General features: G+C 38.1%; 4 protein-coding genes across 5 annotated transcripts; 2 read left to right on the top strand and 2 right to left on the bottom strand.

Moving 5' to 3' along the window:
* Nucleotides 1-164: 164 nt before the first annotated feature.
* Nucleotides 165-2,649, top strand: LOC110160692 (zinc finger and BTB domain-containing protein 5-like). The gene has a single exon (XM_020925370.2). The coding sequence runs from the start codon at nt 646-648 to the stop codon at nt 2,623-2,625; it is 1,980 nt and encodes a 659-aa protein (XP_020781029.1). The 5' UTR covers nt 165-645; the 3' UTR covers nt 2,626-2,649.
* On the bottom strand, nt 2,647-5,593 carry grhpra (glyoxylate reductase/hydroxypyruvate reductase a). The gene is made up of 9 exons (XM_020925401.2): nt 5,378-5,593; nt 5,062-5,192; nt 4,589-4,661; nt 4,401-4,517; nt 4,212-4,300; nt 3,771-3,872; nt 3,551-3,686; nt 3,360-3,490; nt 2,647-3,258 (listed from the first exon to the last, which is right to left on the bottom strand). The coding sequence occupies exons 1-9, from the start codon at nt 5,461-5,463 to the stop codon at nt 3,137-3,139; spliced, it is 987 nt and encodes a 328-aa protein (XP_020781060.1). The 5' UTR covers nt 5,464-5,593; the 3' UTR covers nt 2,647-3,136.
* A 460-nt stretch (nt 5,594-6,053) lies between these two features.
* On the top strand, nt 6,054-15,086 carry si:ch211-203d1.3 (protein phosphatase Slingshot homolog 3). Of its 2 annotated transcripts, XM_020925358.2 has the most exons (17): nt 6,054-6,221; nt 6,837-6,987; nt 7,990-8,027; nt 8,095-8,272; nt 8,799-8,914; nt 9,316-9,384; nt 10,369-10,434; nt 10,537-10,719; nt 11,328-11,421; nt 11,762-11,890; nt 12,115-12,161; nt 12,259-12,405; nt 12,782-12,982; nt 13,085-13,271; nt 13,356-13,454; nt 13,756-13,851; nt 13,939-15,086. In XM_020925358.2, exons 2-17 carry the CDS (start codon nt 6,940-6,942, stop codon nt 14,071-14,073), a joined length of 1,833 nt encoding a protein of 610 aa, XP_020781017.1. In that variant the 5' UTR covers nt 6,054-6,221; nt 6,837-6,939; the 3' UTR covers nt 14,074-15,086. The 2 variants fall into 2 exon arrangements, with proteins under 2 accessions (XP_020781017.1, XP_020781016.1); XM_020925357.2 differs by lacking the exon at nt 6,054-6,221 and having other exon boundaries at nt 6,876-6,987; nt 7,990-8,272.
* Nucleotides 15,087-19,166: 4,080 nt separating this feature from the next.
* mrpl18 (mitochondrial ribosomal protein L18) lies at nt 19,167-20,329 on the bottom strand. Its single transcript, XM_020925406.2, has 4 exons — nt 20,092-20,329; nt 19,913-19,998; nt 19,659-19,827; nt 19,167-19,521 (listed from the first exon to the last, which is right to left on the bottom strand). Exons 1-4 carry the CDS (start codon nt 20,148-20,150, stop codon nt 19,209-19,211), a joined length of 627 nt encoding a protein of 208 aa, XP_020781065.1. The 5' UTR covers nt 20,151-20,329; the 3' UTR covers nt 19,167-19,208.
* Nucleotides 20,330-20,468: the final 139 nt, after the last annotated feature.

The following is a 20,468-nucleotide window of genomic DNA, read 5'->3' as shown; positions in this document are numbered from 1 at the left end:
TACTAGGATGCTGGTCTTCTTGCTTTATAAAGAAGACTTTGCTGACCATTCAAAAAACATTATCGCTTTGGTGAATTTAAAAAAAGCAAACAAAATAATGTGGAATCAATTTAAATACTTTATTATTATTTTTTAAAACACCAAATAATGATATTTGAGTCTTGTACTCTTGTAAAATGTTTGTAATATAATCTCATCACCTGGAGGGGGCGTTGTTGGTTAGCCCTGAGCCTACAATGACAGCAGCTGTCAGTGCGTCCCGCCGCACAATGGGCACTAATGCTAGAAGCTAAAGGGACTGCTTAGAAAAGATGCTGTCTGCATTTCACACAACACGTCTAGTAAGACAACAATCTACTTGTACATGAAGACGTGAAAAGAGAGGAGGGCACAAAGAATTGAACGTGAGGCTTGAAACTATGTTGCATCCTTTTGCGTAACTGTTGGACGAGGCCCGCCCATACTCCAGCTCATCAGACTTCGCCAGCGGTACACGTCGATGGACAATCTGTTTGCTGCCCAATACCGGCCTTTGAGCAAAACGTGCATAGCCAGTAATATTTAAGAGCAGGTGGACGGAGCAGCATCACGCACGAGAAAACACAGGATCTTAACACTAGCGCTATTCGTCTCACTCGACTCAAGATGGATTTTCCAAGTCATTTCCAGTATATTTTCCGCCAGCTCAACTACCAGCGTCTCCATGCCCAGCTATGCGACTGTGTGGTGCTGGTTGGAGGCCAGACTTTCCAGGCTCACCGCGCCATACTGGCCGCCAGCAGTTCTCACTTCAGGGCACTACTCAGTTCAAATGACAGCGGAGATGAAGCAGGGGGCCCTAGCACTAATAAGAGTGAGTGTGGTGGTCCAAGTATGATGGAGCTAGATCCTGAAGTGGTTACACCCGAGGCTTTTTCTACGTTATTAGATATGATATACACCTCTACGTTATCACTGGGGAGCTCAAATGTTATGGATGTATTGTTGGCAGCCTCATATCTTCATCTTAATGCTGTAGTCAAAGCCTGCAAGTTACACTTGTCAAAGAAAAACTTCCCCTCTGCACCACCTAGGGGCTGGAGATCAGTGCAGACTTCTAATAGCTCCCAGCAAAAACGAGCATCCATGTACCAGCAAGTCACATCTGGGTTGGAGGAGGACTCAGAGGAGGATGCAGTAGTAGAGGTGAGCCAGTCTGGAGAGGCTGAAGACAAAACAGCACCTTCATCCAGACACAAGAGAAAATCTAAGGATGAGATACTGTGCGTCAGAAAGAAACCTTACACTGGGCCTGGGGAAACGTATAGAGAGTGTTCTCCCACTGTGAGCATGAGTCTACTCAGTGCAGAGGATAATGGAGAGGACTTGCTGTCGCCTGATAGCCTCAGATTGCCTGAGAGACTCTGGGAAAGTCCAGGTGAAGAGGAAGATGAGGTTGAGGAAAAATATGAAGCAACTAAAGGAGAGTCTGAAGAGATTCAGCTGCCAAGTCAGTCAGACAGCAGCTTTGTAGATATCTGTAACTGGGATAAGATTAATGGAAATGATAGAGACAATGAAGTGAAAGTTAAAGTGGGAGAAGACAGTGTGGAGGAGGCTCCCATGATCACAATGGTTGAGGTGAAAAGAGAAAACATGAACTCTCCAGAATTAAAACCTGTTACAGATAACACATTGCAGTGTTTGGCACAGGCCTCTCCAAACCAACCCAGTGTTGACAAAATGTCAACAACTGAGGTTGATGAAAGTATTTTAGGATCTCATCTTTGCACAAGCCTCAACAGTGATGTAGACAAAGACAGCGGAGACACAGAGGATGATCCAGTTGGCCTTGACAGTTTGTCTGACCTAGCATTTTCTTGTTTTCTTAATCCTACCACTGAAAGTGTTATGGGAGCTCTAGAGGAGGACAGTCTAGCTAGTCTGACAGCTGCTGCCACTGCAGCTGCAGCTGCCAGCGACGCTACTATACCTATGGACAGCAGTTTGTGTCAAAATGGAGACCAATCTAATTCCTCATCAACACAATCATCAGATCCCTCTCTGGCTTTTCCAGTAACCTCTGTTCCTCTGCAGCAGCTTCTACCAACTCAGTCAAGTGGATTCACTGATACACTTATCCTACAGCCAGCCCCAAATCCTCTGACAGGGTACCTGAGCAGTCTGGGTCCTGGACTCACCTTGGAGGCGTCTGTGATTCAGCCCTCCCCCAGTGTTAAGAGCAGGGCAGGTGGAAGCTCTGGGGTGACAGGTTTCCGTCGCATTGCTCCAAAAGTGCCTCCTGAATCTGAAGTCACTTCTGATCCTTCAGGGGAGACTGCAGAGCGGCCGTCTCTTACCAGAGCATCAGAAGATGTTATGTCCAAGTGTAAGAAAGCAGCAACTGAAGACCATGTGCTCTTGGTTGAAGGGGACAAAAAGTATGCCTGCAAAATCTGTTGTAAAACCTTTATGAATCTGACCGACTGTAAAAAACACATCCGTGTTCACACAGGAGAGAAGCCCTACCCCTGTGCCAAGTGCGGAAAACGGTTTAGTCAGTCCTCACATCTTTATAAGCACACCAAGAACTCATGCCAAAACTGGAAAGATGACCAAGCCTTCTCCGACTCACTTCCAGCGTAAAAGAAAGCCAATTAAAACCCGTTTGCCAAAAAAACATTTATTTATTATCATGTTTCAAAAAACATTATATTGTCCTAACTTAAACTGTGTTGGAGTGTTTTGTGGTAGATTTTGGACACCACTTTTGCCTACAAATTAATGTGGTGTGGGAATAATTGGAAGTGACTAGATCAGATCTATAAGTGTACTTGAGGGTGGTTGTAGCTTACTGCCCTCAGGTAAGTGAATGAATAATACATACAATAAAATAATCAGAATAAATACTATTTTTGCTGTATTAGAAAATACTGTATTGTTGTATTTTTTTGTAAATGTATTAAGTGCAGTTAATATGTAGGTCAGTTTGATTTAATAAGTAATATCTTTGAAGGTTATTGCTAATAAATAAGTACATAAAAATCATGAAATGCTATGTTATGTTATACACTACACCTTTGCAGTACATAGTATTTGTTGGTAATTTTGCCACAGAGCTGAGCTCTCCAATTTGAGTACACCACAGAAATAAGCCCTAAACCTTTAGTTCACTCGGCATATCAGTGCCTTGTAAACCAGCCAAAAGGTTGCGAGCTGCAAGGGATGACATGATGCCTCTTGTGGAGTAGGTGGCACTACCAATGTGTGGCAACACCACTGTAAACAAGAAGGGGTAGGGGAGAGATAAGTCAGACCTTAATGTTGAAGAACAGAATGTATTTTTTTTAAGTAGACAAAGAGCGTTAAATACAGCGTACCACAGTTCTTGAGTGTGAGGAGTGGGTGGTTTGTTGGAAGAGGTTCTGGAGTAGTAACATCCAAACCAGCTGCAGCGATTTGTCCATTCTTCAAAGCTTCATATAGGTCCTCCTGATTCACCACAGCTCCTCTGAAACATATTACACTCATTTGTGTACTTAATGTTTCCATAATGTTGAAATAAGCCTACCTGCTTGTATTGATAAAGACAGCAGTATCTTTCATCTTACTGAAGAAGGCCTTATCACACAGGCCCTGGGTTTCAGGGGTCAGTGAGCAGGATAGGACTACGAAGTCACACTCGGAAAGGAGCACATCCAGTGGCACTAGGAATATACACGTATGCATTGTTGTTAGTCTAATTACCGGTAGATGAGCTGAAAACAGCCTCATTTTGTCTTTGTTCATACCAAATTCTCCATTGACCTCGGCAGCATTGGGCTTTGCAGTTCTACCAGTATATAAAAGTCGTTTTACGCCAAAAGGCATAAGTCTCTGTGCAATTGCCATTCCTAGAATAAATGGAAAGTAAGATAATTGAAAAGTAAAATTGTGTTTGAAAACCTTGATTCCATGAGGCCAATGCAAACAAAATGAGGTATTATTTTAGCAATGTTCCTCTAGGGCAAGGCGAGAAAAAAAAAAAAAAAAACAATGCAGAAAGGCAGCCCCAATTCTTTCAATTTCCTCACAGCAAATCAAGTAAAAAATTCAGTCAGGCCTTGTTTTGATACACAGTAGTGTGCATGACCTCTTTGTACTTGGTTTGACATTGTTTGCTTTATTACAATTACACTGCAATAAAAAATATACAAATTAATTATATATAAAAATTTGAGAATTAAACCAACCAATGCGTCCAAGTCCAATGATTCCTACTGTACTGCCAGACAGACCATAACCACAGAGCCAAAGGGGTTTCCACGTACTCCAGCCTCCACTAAAAAGCAAAAAGAGGAAAATGATATTCATTTAAACTGGGTCACCCACCATGAAAACAAGAGCTGATTAGGGTAAATATGTAACGTTCTGGGACTGACTTTTTGACCTCCTCCACTCCCTCTGGTAATCTACGTGCAGTGGCCAACAGCAGTGCTACAGTCAGTTCTGCTGTAGCATCTGTCAACACATCAGGAGTGTATCCAACACGAATGCCACTTTTAATAGAAGACAAAACATAGCATGTTTAGCATTTAGCACTACTTATTATTACATGATGAACACCTACCGTTTTTTTATCTCATCAATTGCCAAGTGGTCAAAACCAACAGAAAGGGTGCTGATCACCTTAAGGTTAGGTCCTGAAAAAAGTCCGTCACACATTCAGAGCTTTATATTACCACTAGCTAAGGCAATAAGCCAAAAGCTAAAATTTTGTTTTTGCTACTTAGACTTTCACTTTCACGGACCAGTTGGATTTCGAGCATACATTAATTTTAGTAGAAGAAGCTTGCCTGACACCATCAAGTCGGTATATATTTTAACCCATATATTGTTCGTATATCAGATTAATCCAAATAATTTGATTGATGTATGTGAATGAGCACATGGAACACATTCAAAAGTAGCTGAAAATTTAATTCTAGCTAAACTACTACATTGTAAGCCACAAGAAGAGCCACAATGACCAAAGAGCAGTCATAAATTTTTAAAACTATATATATATATTTTTTTATATATATATTTGAAAGCCTCTTGTACCTGCTGCATTCAGTACTTCAGCATCTATCTTATCGGACAGTAGACACAGGATCCCCGCAGCTCCTTGCACCCCTTTGAGCAGCTCTGTCCTGGGCACCGGCTCATCACTGTCCCACACACACGTCTCACATCTGTTACCATGGAGACACAGAAGTAAGGACCAATGCTAAGATAAGCACATGAGCAAAATTTTTTTTTGACACAGATGAAGATCATGGGTGAACTGATTACCGATGTGACTGATTATAACGCTCACTTAAGTAGAGCGAATTTTTAGTTAGCATTATTAGTTAATGAATAAACAAAAAGTACTCACACTCCCGCCGAGGAGAGGATTTGCATTCCCTCTGGCGGAATACGTCTTGTCACGAAAACCCTCATCATTTTGCCAACTTTTTGCATACCGCTTCAGAAACCTCTTTAGTGTCTGTATCTGCACAGCGACAATGAATGAATGTACTTCACAAGTCTGCAAAAGTGAAAAGGGCAAAACGAATGCAGCTCATATCACAGGAAGTAGTTGGTGAACAGCACAGCGCATGCGCGTTTATTAATGCACAGACTGAGTGCAAACATACTGTCTGCAAATTAATGAAGCAACTGGATGATAACATAATCAGTCACACGATGATTATTATTTTATTTAATATTAAATTAAAAGATAACATACGTTTACTTTTATTTTTATACACAGTTAAGTCATGTATTTATCAATCTGGAATCATAATTCACTTATAGCATAGCATATTCATTAACTATATAAAACACGCCTTAAAATTATACAGTCTATGGTTTGCACGATTTTCATGTTTTAGTGAATGGAATAATAAACAAAACAGTCATGAATAAGTAATAAGAAAGAGTGCTATTAACAAATGTAGCTGACTAAAAGCTCTATTTAATAGTTGATAATCATTACAGTCAGTAATCAATTATGACTGTAAGAAGAAGTGGACTTTCTCTGCTGGCCTCTGGGCAGTCCGCACATGACGTCAGTCTCGTAGTCGTCTGCATTTTCCTTGTTGCTGCTGAAGCTCTGCCCAGCCCGTTCTCGCTTTGGCTTTGCGCAGAAAATGTAAGATCTCGAGCTTTTGAAAACGAGTGCATGACATATGAGCTGCTCCCCCCGTCGCACGGATTATTAAAGAGGACTATTAAAGGTAGGATTTGCGCCACCCTGTACTTTATTATCCTCGTGTCTCCAGCGGCTATTAGCTTTACTCTAAGCAGTCCTGGTGACATGCAGTCGATCTTTATACAGTCAGTGATATAATTGTTTGTTTTCAACTCATTACATGATATACTTGCTCGATATGGTATGTTTATTCGCCTGTGGAGAAAAAAAAAATTCAGTGTTCGATACAGTCATTTACACAGTGTTACTTACACTGGAATAATACATTTGAGTTTGGTTTTTGACATCATCCCCAAGAGTCTCAAGTAACCACATTAAAGCCTTATTAGGAAGGAGGACAGTTATTAAGCCGCCTTGGACTATATTTCAACTGGACACTCCTTTTAGTTGTAAATTATGTAACATTAGGTATGGACTTTATTTCTCTACATTTACATTAACGAGATTGACTTGTCATGTGAATGTAAAGTAGATCTAAAAGTCCCTTGTATGAGTCATGTCTTACTAGTTAAAAACCTAAAGAAGGCATCCCTAACCTTTATGTAGCTCTTTTGGAGTAGTATGTGTCCCTATATGATTATGGTCACTATCATTACCACACTTCTAAGACTCTCGAAAAATCTGTCCATGTGTATTTCAGAGGGAGCGACCCGCCTCGTCGCTCCAGGAGCTGTGGAACCTGCAGGTCTTGTCTGGGCCTGTTCACCACTGCAGGGTTTGTGCACAGAGACTGGGACTGTGCTATGGCTCTGTTGACTCTGCACCGGACCCCATCCATTTCCACATCTCCAGTGAGTTCATACCTCTTCTTATCTGCCCACATTTATCCGGGGTTGTTCTTTGGAGAGTAGACCCATGTTAGGGCAGTCATTAAAATTCCCGAAAACACATGCAATCTTAGGTCATATTATACTTAAATAATGGGAGTCACTAACCCAACTAAAACAAAAACAAGTGAAAGTTTGGACCTGATCCAAGCAGCTAATTATGTTATCACTGTCACATTCAATTGATCAGATTTTAATGATATGTGAATTGCTATCAAATCTGTTACAATACACTTAATTTCTCACAATAACAAATAAGGTGTTAGTGGATGTCATTTTCAGATACTATATGATGCAATTTAAAATAACTTAATTCATGCAAATCTATGTGTTCTCCAATATGGCTTTTATTGATTTTAACACCAGATAAGAGATTGTTTGTTCTGACCTGGCTGTGAACAAATAGCATACAAAGGAATGTTATATGTGGCTATCCCAAGCTCAGCCGTGTCAGGGAATGATTGTATCTCATGGTGTTTAGCTGTTTAACCAATGATCTATCTCTGCTTCTCAATTCATTCACTTGCCTTGTTATTACAAACAACAAAAAACCCATCTCCAGTTTCATACTTGTCCACATTTTCAATTTCCTTATTGAATCTACTCATCTGCATAACATTTTTTCTGCTTTCTTTTCTATATCATTTTGTTGCCTCTCCAGGCCCCTCTCCTCTCCTCTTCATTTTGTTCCTTCACTCTGTCTGGACTTGTCAGTTGTGTAACAGGTAATATTACTGTCTCGAGTGTCCCTTTCTTTAAGCTCTTGTTACTACAGCTATTTAAATGCCTGTCTTTCTCACTCTAACGCTTTGTGTTCTCTTCATTTCTACCTCTTTTATTTGTTTCATGAAGTGCACAGTGAATCCCTATGTATTGTCCTATTCTTCTCCTGTGGTATTAATATCTTATTTCTTTCTATTCATTTTAGATCATAATTATATTATTATCATCTTTACTTTTTTTTAGGATGACACTTTCCAAAGAAGAGGGAGGCTTCAAAAAAGGTACTATTTTTTACAGATTCTCTTTACAAAATGCATTAAAAAAAATACATGTTCTTATTGATTGTAGGGAGAGCTTTGCCCTAGTAAAGGGTGCTGTCCTTCTGATCGAAGATGAGCCGAGTGAAGGGGATTCATCTCCTCCTCTCACTTCTCCAACAAAACAGAATGACAAAGTGTCAAATGCACGACACAAACAACTGCATGCAATGGTTGAGCTGCTCCGACCAGAGGACACCATTAAACTGGTAAAATATGCCGTATAAAGTACATTATGGGAGCCATGTAGCAGTCAGCTAAAGGAATTCTTGGTTGACTAAAGGCATGCTCTGTGAATCAATTATTTGACTAATTAGGGCAATGCTTGATGCTGGTAAAAGCTCTCAAAATTATTAGGCTCTAAAGAAGTATTAGCAAACAACATCTTCTTAAGTGAAAAGGCAGATTAAACTGTACAGTCACTCCAAAAAACTCCAACTAACTCACTCCATGCTTTCTCCTTTCTGCTGTTGGACACATAAATCCAAATAAAAAAATTATAATATGATAAGTTGGTCAAAAAGACTAAAGGACTACCGCCTTTCTGTACAACTGAATACAAACTCCCATGACTAAACATCAGAAAAGGGGAAATTGCTTATTATATTCAGATTTAAATATTTTAGTTAACTGTTAATTCTTGCATTTTTAAACCAAGGCATGCTTTAGTTCTGCATTTTTGAGCATTTTCTCTATATAATTTGGATCACCGTCGCTGGCCTCTTCTGCTCTCAGGCTGTGCAGCTGGAGTCTGTTAACCCTGTTAGAGTGAGGTACCTGATCATTGTGTCCACTCTGGGAAACAAAGACGAAAGCATTCTTCTGGGCATGGACTTCCCCAATGCAGATAGGTAAAGCCAAGACACATTCATGCTAATTATATATTCACATTTGACCATAGAGGGTATATAATGGACCTATCTAAGCCGCTAGCTGCCAGATTACAAATAGGAAGTGAGTATCGGAGCACTTCTGGCTCCATCGACTCCAGCTCCAATTGACTTTGTATTGAGAAAACTGTTTTTGTCAGGTTTCTCATTTTGGATTTAAAATGTCTGTATTAACCCGCTCTACATGATCCAGGTGTTTTTATGCAGCTATTTAGTCCATAAATAAATTTTTGTTCCTAATATGGAACTGGCTCTCCCATATAACTTATATAGTCTCATTGAGCTTCATTTGATTGGCCACTTCTTTATACAGTCTTTGCATTTTTCATACCACTATTATTTTACTTTCTGGCTTGTTGCAGCGATCAGTGCACCATCGGCCTGGTTCTGCCCATATGGAGTGACACGCAGGTGTACTTGGACGGAGATGGGTGAGAATAAGGAATTTCAAATTATTTTTTCTCAGGGTGCAGCACAGATGGTAGAGCCTACTGTCTGGGACTCTGGCCAGTGAAAAAATTTATGTATAATGTGCTTTTTATCCAGCTGAATCATTGCTCATAAATTACAGCTGTCCCATCACTCATGTAAACTCTTATATAACACTTTGTCCATTTCTCCATTTTGTGTCACACTAATTGACAATTATAGTCCTCATATAACTTTTTGTGCTGGTTTAGTTTTGGTTTAGTAATGACACAATTGTGGCCAGTAGTCCTGTATTAAATTTAAGTTCATAAGCAACAGTCCCAAAGAACTTATAGTTGTTATTGCTATTGCTATCAACATTATCTCATGTCATATGTTTTACTTATATTGTGAACAATAGATTGTGGCTGAACTGAACACAATGCGCAATCACAATCTATTAGAGGCCGTAGTAGGTTTACTGCTCTGGGCTAATAGAGTGGTTTTATCATGCTCTGCTCTTGTCGCTTCTGCCAAAATCACACCTACCTATGTGCCAATTATCCAGTTATTTGCATATTCAGTGCACAGTGATTTTAAAAAGACTTGACTTCCAGTATTTCTTGTTATTATGCATTATGGTAACTGTAGGTCGCCTACAGTGACGCTTTGTGGGTGCTTTTGAGGAAGCCACGATGGACGAGTGCAACTGAAATGTTTGTTACTGCACGAGTGAACACTCTGCAATCTGCACTAAGAACTTTAATGTACAGTTTTATTTGCAGACTGAACAAATCAGACAACGAAATAATAATGTCACAAATTTGACATTCAGTGTAATTCGATATCAGTCCAACACTGGTATGGCTGTCTTTTAAAAATATAAATGTTTATTGTTTTGTATTGCCACTGTCCTTGTCTGTTTTAAAAATGGACCATGAGTCCGGAATAAAGATGAAATGAAAAAATTATTTTTCCTCTTAAACTATGTCATCTTCTTTTCTCAGTGGTTTTAGCGTAGCTTCAGCTGTGGAAACCAGAATATTCAAACCAGTGTCAATGCAAACTATGTGGTGAGCTTCAATTTTCCTTAGTTTCAAATCTAGTGTATTTGTCTCTGATTGAATCTATGTAATAATGTTTTTTAACATCTGTCTCCTTCTGACGACTGTAAGGTCTGTGCTGCAGGCGTTGCACGGATGCTGTGAGCGGGCAGTGAACGCAGCGCTGATCCCGGGAAATGGGCTGGAGTGGGCCGATCATTACCAGCGGCACATTGAGTCTGATCGGTTCTGTCTAAATGAATGGGAGGCAATGGATGACCTGGAGTCAGTCAGGAAAGATAGCAGTGGATCAAGGTGACTCACAATTTCAGTTATTGGTTTGTCTCTGCATTTTTTGACATGTTTTACTCTGCCTCCTCTTCCCCGTAATTTCCTGTGTCTAATGTTTTGTACAAAGGTTTATTAAAGTGTGTGTGAAAGGTTTTGATGATTCTCTACTTTTTTGTGAAGAAAACTTATACAGAAATATATATATATATATATATATATATATATATATATATATATATATATATATATATATATATATATATATATTTGGGTGACCATATTTCCATTTGTGAAAACCCGGACACCTTACGGGTGGGGCCTCGATATCGAACTACTCTCACCTCGCAACCTGTGCAAGTGGCCTCCCACTTGTCCTGACCAGAATGGAAAACAGATAATTTCTTGTCATTGTTAAATGTGCATTTGCACTTCGCATGACATATACATGCCATGACATATATATGTATATGTATATATATGTATATATGTGTGTGTGCGTGTGTGTATGTATGTATGTATGTACTCTTATCTATTTTCTCTTTATTTACAATGTCTGCCTATTGCAAGAAAATATTTACTCAAAAAAACATAAGACACTATTTTATTTTTAAACACATGTCTTGGTTTTATAGTAATGAAGACAGACTTTGCAAAGAGAAGCTCATCAAGGATCACCTCAGAGAGATCATGATGACTGAAGACCTGGACAACCTCACATGTCGAATGGTGAACACACAATATATTATAGTAATGTAATTCAAAGCTTTTTAAGATTCAGACATGGGAAATTGCTTCTTGGTTGTATGTATTTTGTCATGTGAGTTCTGCTACTCCAACTACTGTAAAATATATATATGTGCCATAGGTCTGTATTGTCCCTAGGCATACTAAATGTGAATGCCTGACTATCTAGATAGTTCCTTTCCCCCAAACATGCCTGAGCATGTAAAAATGTTCAACATGAGAAAAAAAGCAATCGTAAAGTTGTAAAGCAAAGTTATATATTTAATGAGTCAATTCTATATGAAAATTTAAGTTTATATGACCTCTTTATTCATTACTACAGATACATAATGCTCTCAGCACCAAAGTTGGCTTCGACATCAGACCCTTCAAAGAGTACATTGACAATGAAATCCTTGTCACCCTGGCTCAGATGGACAAACCCTCTCAAATCTTTGACTACCTTTATTTAGTAAGTTATGTTTTTGTTGACTAAATACATTATGTTAGAATGCTTACATATAGATGTCAGTTTTTGTCAAATGGACGGAAATGGTGTTTCGCCAGGATGCACTCATGTGATGTGACTTCCCTTTTTGTGGGGCATCTGTTTTGAGAGTGATAGGGAAGATTAGGCCTTTATAATTACCCTGAAACTTTGTACGACTTTTTTTTTTTTTTTTTTTTTACACTCAGGGCTCTGAGTGGAATGCAGCAAACTTTGAAGAGCTGCAGAAAAACAAGTCAGTGATATTTTTCTTGCAGTTATTTGCTTGACACCATAAAAATGTGAGATATGTGTTTGCTCTGTCAATACTGAGTCGTGTTATGTGGTTTCAGTGTTGGGTACATTCTGAATGTGACCAGAGAAATTGACAACTTCTTTCCTGCATCATTCACTTATATGAACATCAGAGTGTATGACGTAGAGGAAACTGACCTGCTGTCGCACTGGTCTGATACATATAACTTTATCAACAATGCCAGGTATGAAACTCCACAGACCACAACCGGTACCATGGGCCTGAATGACAGTCTAGTGAAGTGTGACAATAATGTGCTTTTATAATCATTATGAAATTGATAACAATGTCAATGTGTGGCGGAGCAGCTAAAGTTCTAGTTCCCAGCAAGTTGTGGGTTCTTGTTCAAAGAGAGAAATGTGAATAATCACTAACCTTTAATTACCCACAAAGTATTATTAAATTTACATTTATTATTAGATTTTGTTATTAGATTATCCAGAGTGAATGCTTTTGGGAGTGAATGGTCTAAAAATATACACTTGCGCATTTTGAAATATTGCAGCTGCAACTTTTCAATCAACTTCAGTCAGAATTGTTTTTATTTTTAATATTGACAGAAAAAGTGGACAGGCAGTGTTTGTACACTGTAAAATGGGAATATCCCGCTCTGCTTCCACTGTGATTGCTTATGCCATGAAGCAGTATCGATGGGCTCTAGATGACGCACTGGCCTATGTCAAAGAACGACGGTCCATTATCAAACCCAACGAAGGCTTTATGAAGCAACTACATACCTATAGCGGCATCCTCAGTGCAAGGTAAAACTAAAGGAATAATGAAAGATAAAACTTTTATTATGTAGTTTTACAGTTTTAATTGTCATATAATCATAATTTTACATTATAAATTGTGTATTGTAGCCAACAGCGTCACAGCACTCTTTGGAGAAGGAAATCAAAAGACCAAAGGCAAAAATCTATTGCCAAAGAGGCAAAGAAAGTGCAGCAAAACCAAGGAGAGGGAGACGAAGATGAGGGTGTTGAGGAAGATGATGTAGACAGCGGTGAGGAAGACGATTCAAGCTGTTCAGATGAAGACAATGAAGAGGTGTGTGCCATAATCTACATAATCTACTGTCATCACTTACTTTTATAATATGTAAATAGTATTTATTTATTTTTTATTTTGTAGGTTTTTCAAGATTATGGTAACAGTTCAAACACTCCGGAGTCTACAGAAAATGACACTTCAGGCACTAGCCCTGCCATCACAGTCAGTGAGCCTGACAAGGTAACTATGCATAACTATGGATATGATTAAATAGTATTAAAATATTTCAGTGGCTGCAGTTGAACATACACTCAAAATCAAATCATTGTCAGATTTTTTGAGTTATAAGACAATTAAATTGACATGTAAACTGCAAAATCATCAAAATTTATTTCTGATCATGGTCCATCTGAGTCCTCACTAGATTTTGTGGTTTACATGTCATTTAATATCAAATAATCAGATTTTAGGTTGCATGTGAACAAAGTGTTTAGTGTTGTGTATTTTGACATTATGCAAATATAATTTGTTTATCTTTAAGGTCATCCCTAGTGTTAATCGCAGTGGCAGGATGAACCTCTTCTCTCTTATGCAGTCTATTAGTGAGCTAGATGATGACCAGCCAGGAAGTGAGAAGGTAAAGGTTTAAAAACATCAAGTTTCTGCTAGACTAAATACAGGAACTAGAGAGACTAGATACAGTATAATCATTGTTTTCTTGTAGCTCCCAGGCAGTCCCTTTCGCTCTCCAGGACAGAGGAGGCGGAGTAACAGTCGACGAGGCTTGACTCATCAAAGACAATGTGTGGATGTTTCACCTGAGCCTCAAAGCCTTCAAGGTGCTGAACAAAATCAGTAGCAGGTTTTAAGTACATGAAAAGGAAATGAAAGCAACAGCCAAAGAAGACATTTGGGATTTATGTCATGCCACATTTGAGAACACTTAAAAAAATTATTTTGATTTAAAAAGTTGCCCAATCTAAATCTCTGAACATTTATCAGGTTGTTTGTTTTATCTGCAGTATTTTGAAGGTTGGGTGTGTGTAATAGCTGAGATAGGTGTTTATGGACTCTTGTTTCTAAATTACAGTGCACAAATGAGTATCAGTCTAATCCTCCATGTAGGATGTCATAATCTTTGTTTATGGTTCAAAATATCTATGCAATGTCAGACTGCAGTCTTGTGACTATATGCTGTCAGTCAATGCTACAAAATAATCAATTTATTTTATGTCTTGATCATTACCCTACTAAGTGCATTAAAGGCAATGTTTAGGCCAGTTTTATGGCATAGGCCTGTCGCCAAATCATACGTTCAAATATGCCAAGATTTGTGTTGAAATGTATTATTCAGACTAAAAAGACAATTACAAACATGTTCAGGCCACAAGTGCCTTCAGCTGAAAATGGTGAAACTAAAATGTTTGACTGTATTATGCTTACTACAGTTGTACTGTATCTTGCTTTGTTTATTGCATGTCTGTATCTGGGCCAGCTGTGTGGTGTTTTTGGGATGCATGCTATGTATGAGAACAAACTTGAGTTTTCTATATTTATATAGTATCTCACAGACTGGGGTAAATTATTAATTCACTGCTTTTCATCAGCTGATGTGGAGTATTTTGAATTCATGCTGTTTTTTTCTTTATATTTCTACCAAGTCATATCAGATTCTTTTAGTCTGCATGTTCACCATGCACTTTATTATGTTTAAGATCACACTGTTCCCACTGCCTGAGCCAATGCCACGCTGTACATTGTTGATTGTCTTTCTGCATCTCATAAGCACCCTGGGGGATGATAATTTATTTTACTCTATATAAATGTCCCTTCTACTTTCCCAAGTGTGAGAAATAAACAATTTATAATAAAGTTGTGCATGTTGGTTTTCAGTGAGTTACATTGCTGGGCAACTATGAATATGTCATTCACAGATCAAGGTCTGGAAGCTGTTCCTCTATTCCAATAGTGTTTAAAGTTACAAAAAGATGTTACTGTCTCACTTAGCACTGGACAAATCTGTAAATATTTACCTCCACTGACACTTTGAAACTCCAAATGCAATTGTACATGTTTTTAGTAGGGATAACTGGCAGCCAAGGAAAGGGAGCCTCTGGAGGAAGCCTACTCCATGAACTTCCTACAGGGTCAGTCTGTATGAAATCAGCCATTTTCAAGGAATCTCCCCTATGAGCCATTTCATATTTGGCTGAAAACATTTCAAAAAATTTCTAAAATCACCAAATGTAAGAATCTCAAATTTTAGCTCAATCCCTTCAGTCGTTCCTGAGTTATGGCCCATTGAAATTTTGGGGTCATGCTCACTTTTTCAGAAGCATGTTTGAGAGACCATAACTTCATAAAAAAAAATATAAAATAGAGCTAGGAAGCTAAGAATTTGTATTATTATTAGGGCTGGGCAAAAATATATTTTTTTAATCGCGATTAATCACATGCTATACGCAAAACCAATTAATGAATTAAAAAGTAGAGTATAGCGCACTTTTATTGGAAATGTAAACGAAAGAGGCATACATTTGTTGTGTAAATAGCATTGAAGGCTCAAGAAAAAAATTTGAATGGATTTTTGTACTACTAATATATTTAATGAATATTTTTTTATGCCGTGAGTAATAAACACTACACTAGTACTAATTTCTAGATCTGTGTTATAAACTTGGACTGATATTTCTTGGGAAACAAAGGGTTAATATAATGGAATGGAAATGGACCAATCACATTTTTTCTTCCAATGGTATCTGGGTAAATCAGTGACTCCAGCACTGAACTAAAGAAACAAGCTCAGCTCAGAGCACACGGCTGGAGCCCGCGGCCGAACTCGTGGCCGGAAAAAAAAAGTGAAAAAAGTGTCAAGAAAAGACGTCAAACTTAAAGAAACGCTCGCGGTGGACTTTTTCAAAATAAAAGCCAGTGAGAAACAGACGTTTACAATAAAATTAATAAATAAATAATAAAAAACTGCGTTAACGGCGTTAAAATAATTGTCGGCGTTAATGACTTAATTGGTTAACGCAAAGTTAACGCGTTAACATGCCCGGCCCTAATTATTATAGATTTTTGGTCATAGATTCTGAATCTTAGATAGATTCGGAGTCTGTCAAATATTGGGTATCTTTATTAAGGAGGGTGCTGTGGGCCCCCAAAATCTCACATTTGGTTGCCACTAAATTTTATTTTATTTTTTTTCAATTTTTGAGGTTCAAGATCTATTTACTCAAAGCAGATATTTACAAACTACCTGTTGAACCTGAATATTTGAGAGAATGACTGTTTTTAACAGCAATTTCACACAATTTTGAGCTTTCATGTGGATGGTGTAGAGCCCCTAATATGGTCACAGACCAAATATGATCTTTTTGGCCCCTTTTTTGGACCCTCAGGTCCCCATGTGGGCACAGTTAGATATTTATAAAAAAAATTACCAGAGAAACTTTGGCATATTATGAGTAGTTTAAAGTAAAAAAAAAACACCTACTATTAACTTCTTTCATTTTAAATGGAATTTTTGAAAATTAGCTCTCATGGGTCATTTTTGGTGGAGCTTAGGTTCTTTTCCACCTGCAAGCAAGGTTCAATAGCAGGCTTTAATAGATCTAAATACAATTTGCTTGTTATAAGGGAAGAAAATTGGAGATTATTTGTGGTACATTGCTTGGAAAAGTGTCATTAATCCATTGAGAAAATTCAACTATTAACTCTGTACAAAATTATGAAAAAGGTTTGTTTGCATTATTTATTCTATTTTTATTTGAGAAAGATCATTTGTTATCTCACAAAGAAACAGGTTTTCATGGTGTATAAGTAAAGCAACAGAAGTTGAGATATTATCCATGGAAACTGATCAAAGGCAAATTACAATTGGAATACCCATTGCCTGTTAAATCACAAAGTCTCTGTGAGTCTATAACCATGGCTTTCAGTTCCACCATATGTGTATAAATTTGCACAAAAATATTACAAGATGGCAGTAACATTAACAAGAAAATTTGATACTGACACAAAAATACAGTGATCTGGTCTGTTATTTGTTCAACTAGAAATTACATTTTAAAAATTCAGTGTGAAAAACAACCTCAGCAGAAAATACCAACATACTGTAAAAATCTGCCCATTTTGGTGGCACCTATATGTAGATCATGTGTATTGATATCTTGCATACTAGTGTTCCTAACAACTAATGAACTTTAGAAGTAATGTTTGGATCCTGTCATAATCTGCAGTGTCAAGGCAATAATTTTGTGGTCTTCTTCTCTGAATGTGTCTTAATACAACAGATGATGTGCTGAAATTTAACTCAGCATGGTTTTGATGATGTTCAGGAGGGCAGATGAGGATTCTGTCATCTTCATTCATGAATCTCACATAGACATCACCATGTTCATCTGAACACTCTGAAATATTCCCAGTGAACCACCTGATGTCATAAATACATGCACTGTATTGACCTAGCTGGTACAGAGGGATATCTGGCTCAATCTCATTTTGGATTTCAGAAACTGACACTTTAGTACATAAATTATCTTGAGATATTCTCCTCATTTCTAAGTTACCATTTGATATTGGAATGAAACTGTGGTGTGATCTACTACCATTCACAGTCTTTGCCTTGCCTTGAAAGTAAGTTCATGGTTTGTAATGTATTTAGAGCTTGTAAAGAAAAACTTTACATTCTTTATGTTTTGTGAAGCCCACTCAAACATCTGGGGTGCAGTCAATATTTGATTGCTGTCAGTTGTCTGAAGACTGGCTCTTGCAGCGAAGCATTTTACTGTGTCACTAAAACCATCACAAATAATCTCCAATTGTCTCCCCTTATAACAAACAATTATTGTTTAAGGCTGTTAAAGGTAACTGAACCTTTCTCGCAGGTGGAAAAGTACCTAAGCGCCACCAAAAATCACCTATGAGAGCTCATTTTCAAAATTCCGTTTGAATTGAAGGAAGTTATTAGTAGATGTTTTTATTACTTTAAACTAATCAGAATATGCCAAAGTTTCTTGAGTAAAAATGTTATCAACATCTAACTGTGCACACATGGGGAACCGAGGGTCCAAAGAAGGGACCAAAAAGGTCACATTTGGTCTGAGACCATATCTGGGGCTCTACACCATCCACACGAAAGCTCAAAATAGTGTGAGATTGCTGTCAGAAATGGTCATTCTCTCAAATATTCAGGTTCAACAGTTAGTTTGTAAATTTGAAAAACGGCAACCAAATGTGAGATTTTAATAAAGATACCCGATATTTGACAACAGATTGAGAATCTATGACCAAGAAACTACAATAATACAAATTCAAATTTTCATCTTATTAGCTCTACTTTTTATGAAGTTATGGTCTCTCAAACCTGCTTATAAATTAAGGCTTCCAAAAAAGTGAGCATGGTCCCAAAATTACCATAACTCAGGAACGCCTTAAGTGATTGAGCTAAAATTTGAGAATCTTTAATTTGGTAATTTTAGAAATTTTTAGAAATGTTTTCAGCAAAATCTGAGATGGCTCATAGGGGAGAGCAGCTGATTTCATATGGACTGACCCTACAGTTAAATTAAGCTATAAACTAAACTATGCAACCATGGCACCTTTACAGCCATGGCACAGTGGCTGAGTGGCTTCTGTGTGGAGTTTGCATGTTTCTCCCTGTGTCTGGATGGGTTTCCTCTGGGTGCTCCAGTTTCCCTCATCAACCCAAAACATGCTACACAGGTCTCCAGGAAGAACAGTTGATAGCCAAGGTCAATTAAATACAGTCAATCAATTAACCTGCCTGGGGACAACGGGTGGAAATTAGCAATGGTGCTACAATCTGGTACAATGCATCTCTCCTGTTAAGGTGAATGTAAAAATTGTGCACTGTTCCTGTCTCATTAAATAAATAAATAATGATATCATATTTCACCCCATTGAAAGCCAATAAATACTTAGGCTTAATTTAGTAAGTTACATTTTTATTTACAACTACAGTCACAAACATTATGTACCAATATATTTCCGCCGAGGTTCACTGAGAACAATTCCACCTTCCTGCATTGATTTTCTGAAGCACTGCACAGCATCCGAGCGGTATGACCAGGGGATTTCTCTGTACACCATCCTTGTGATACCTGCCTGTCTGCACCTTTGGGCCAGCACCTCACCCACAGCCTGACATGCAGCCACGCAGTTTGTGGAGGGTAACTCTCTCTTCAGGGCCCACTCTTTGGTGGAACAGGTGAGCACCGGGTCCGGAGAGGAGTGGGAGAACACTTCTGCTGTGACATGGTGCTGTGTACGTGAAAATACTAATCTGAAAGAGACAACACAAAAACACATTAAGATAAAATTCCTTAAAATGCAATTTTCATATTAATTATGTTTACAACTAAAGATTGACGGTCAGTTTATGGTTAGACTGCTTATTCTGCATGTCGGCTACATTAGTACCTGTGATAAAATTCTTTGTGAGGCCAAATAGTTTTCCATCCACGGTCCTTCACTGCTAAAGCCATTTGCTCCAAGTTCCTAGGGTTTCTGTTCACAAAAGTAGGATTCACTGCTTCATTCTCTTCCACTGCGGGCGCTACCTTGGAGGCGGCCTGATGGACACAACGAGCTGCCAACAATAGACACACATAACACAAATGTTAAATCATCGTTTTGTTTAATTTATAGCGATTACTGCAACAACCAAATCTCACCTGATTGTGGGGACGCGCGTCGCTGACTATGACCCAGCAGCACCCACACATTCCAAGTAATTCCCCTCAAAGCCATTTTCTGTAAACTATGTCCACATAAACACAACGAGGCTACACCTTCATCTAGTCTAAGGTAAATGGTCTTTAAAAAAGCATTAACTGTATCAAATAAAACTTACGTAAGGCTACGGTTCAAAAACTGATCACGCGAAACGCCATTTTGACATTCTAACAACATCCGGTCATGTCACTTTGAGTCCGGGAAGAAACAAAAAGCGAGAAAAGTTCCGGCTGAAAATGTCCTTTACGTGTGCATTTTGTCTAGCGTGTTTCGTATTTATTCTTTATCAAATGTATAGTGTAGGAAAAGAAGAAAAGTTTGTGTCAGATGTAATAATATGAGCATGGATATTTAAAAGTGTATTCGGAGCATGGACAATAAATATTTATTAATTAATTAAATTAAATTAAATTAATTCTTTATAGTCTATGATTCTGAGCAGTCGACTGTATAGGCTACATTCATACATTATTTTTTAAATACACCACCAAAAAG

This window comes from Boleophthalmus pectinirostris, unplaced genomic scaffold, assembly GCF_026225935.1.
Source record: "Boleophthalmus pectinirostris isolate CB_2022bp ecotype Guang Dong unplaced genomic scaffold, ASM2622593v1 HiC_scaffold_23, whole genome shotgun sequence".
Classification (NCBI taxonomy): Eukaryota; Metazoa; Chordata; class Actinopteri; order Gobiiformes; family Gobiidae; genus Boleophthalmus; species Boleophthalmus pectinirostris.
This window is presented reverse-complemented; position numbering and strand designations above follow the sequence as displayed.

What these genes read in the sequence shown, in the direction of transcription:
- LOC110160692 (XM_020925370.2), top strand. Translation starts at nt 646, where the DNA reads ATGGATTTTCCAAGTCATTTCCAGTATATTTTCCGCCAGCTCAACTAC.
- grhpra (XM_020925401.2), bottom strand. Translation starts at nt 5,463, where the DNA reads ATGCAAAAAGTTGGCAAAATGATGAGGGTTTTCGTGACAAGACGTATT. An exon ending in GGAGTGGAGGAGGTCAAAAA is followed by an intron (nt 4,301 to 4,400) that starts GTCAGTCCCAGA and finishes TTTGCTTTTTAG; the next exon opens with TGGAGGCTGGAGTACGTGGA. An exon ending in GTCTTTATCAATACAAGCAG is followed by an intron (nt 3,491 to 3,550) that starts GTAGGCTTATTT and finishes AATATGTTTCAG; the next exon opens with AGGAGCTGTGGTGAATCAGG.
- si:ch211-203d1.3 (XM_020925357.2), top strand. Translation starts at nt 7,991, where the DNA reads ATGACACTTTCCAAAGAAGAGGGAGGCTTCAAAAAAGGTACTATTTTT. An exon ending in GACTTCCCCAATGCAGATAG is followed by an intron (nt 8,915 to 9,315) that starts GTAAAGCCAAGA and finishes GGCTTGTTGCAG; the next exon opens with CGATCAGTGCACCATCGGCC. An exon ending in AGCGGCATCCTCAGTGCAAG is followed by an intron (nt 12,983 to 13,084) that starts GTAAAACTAAAG and finishes TGTGTATTGTAG; the next exon opens with CCAACAGCGTCACAGCACTC.
- mrpl18 (XM_020925406.2), bottom strand. Translation starts at nt 20,150, where the DNA reads ATGTTGTTAGAATGTCAAAATGGCGTTTCGCGTGATCAGTTTTTGAAC. An exon ending in TTTTTGAACCGTAGCCTTAC is followed by an intron (nt 19,999 to 20,091) that starts GTAAGTTTTATT and finishes ATGTGGACATAG; the next exon opens with TTTACAGAAAATGGCTTTGA. An exon ending in ACGCGCGTCCCCACAATCAG is followed by an intron (nt 19,828 to 19,912) that starts GTGAGATTTGGT and finishes TATTGTTGGCAG; the next exon opens with CTCGTTGTGTCCATCAGGCC.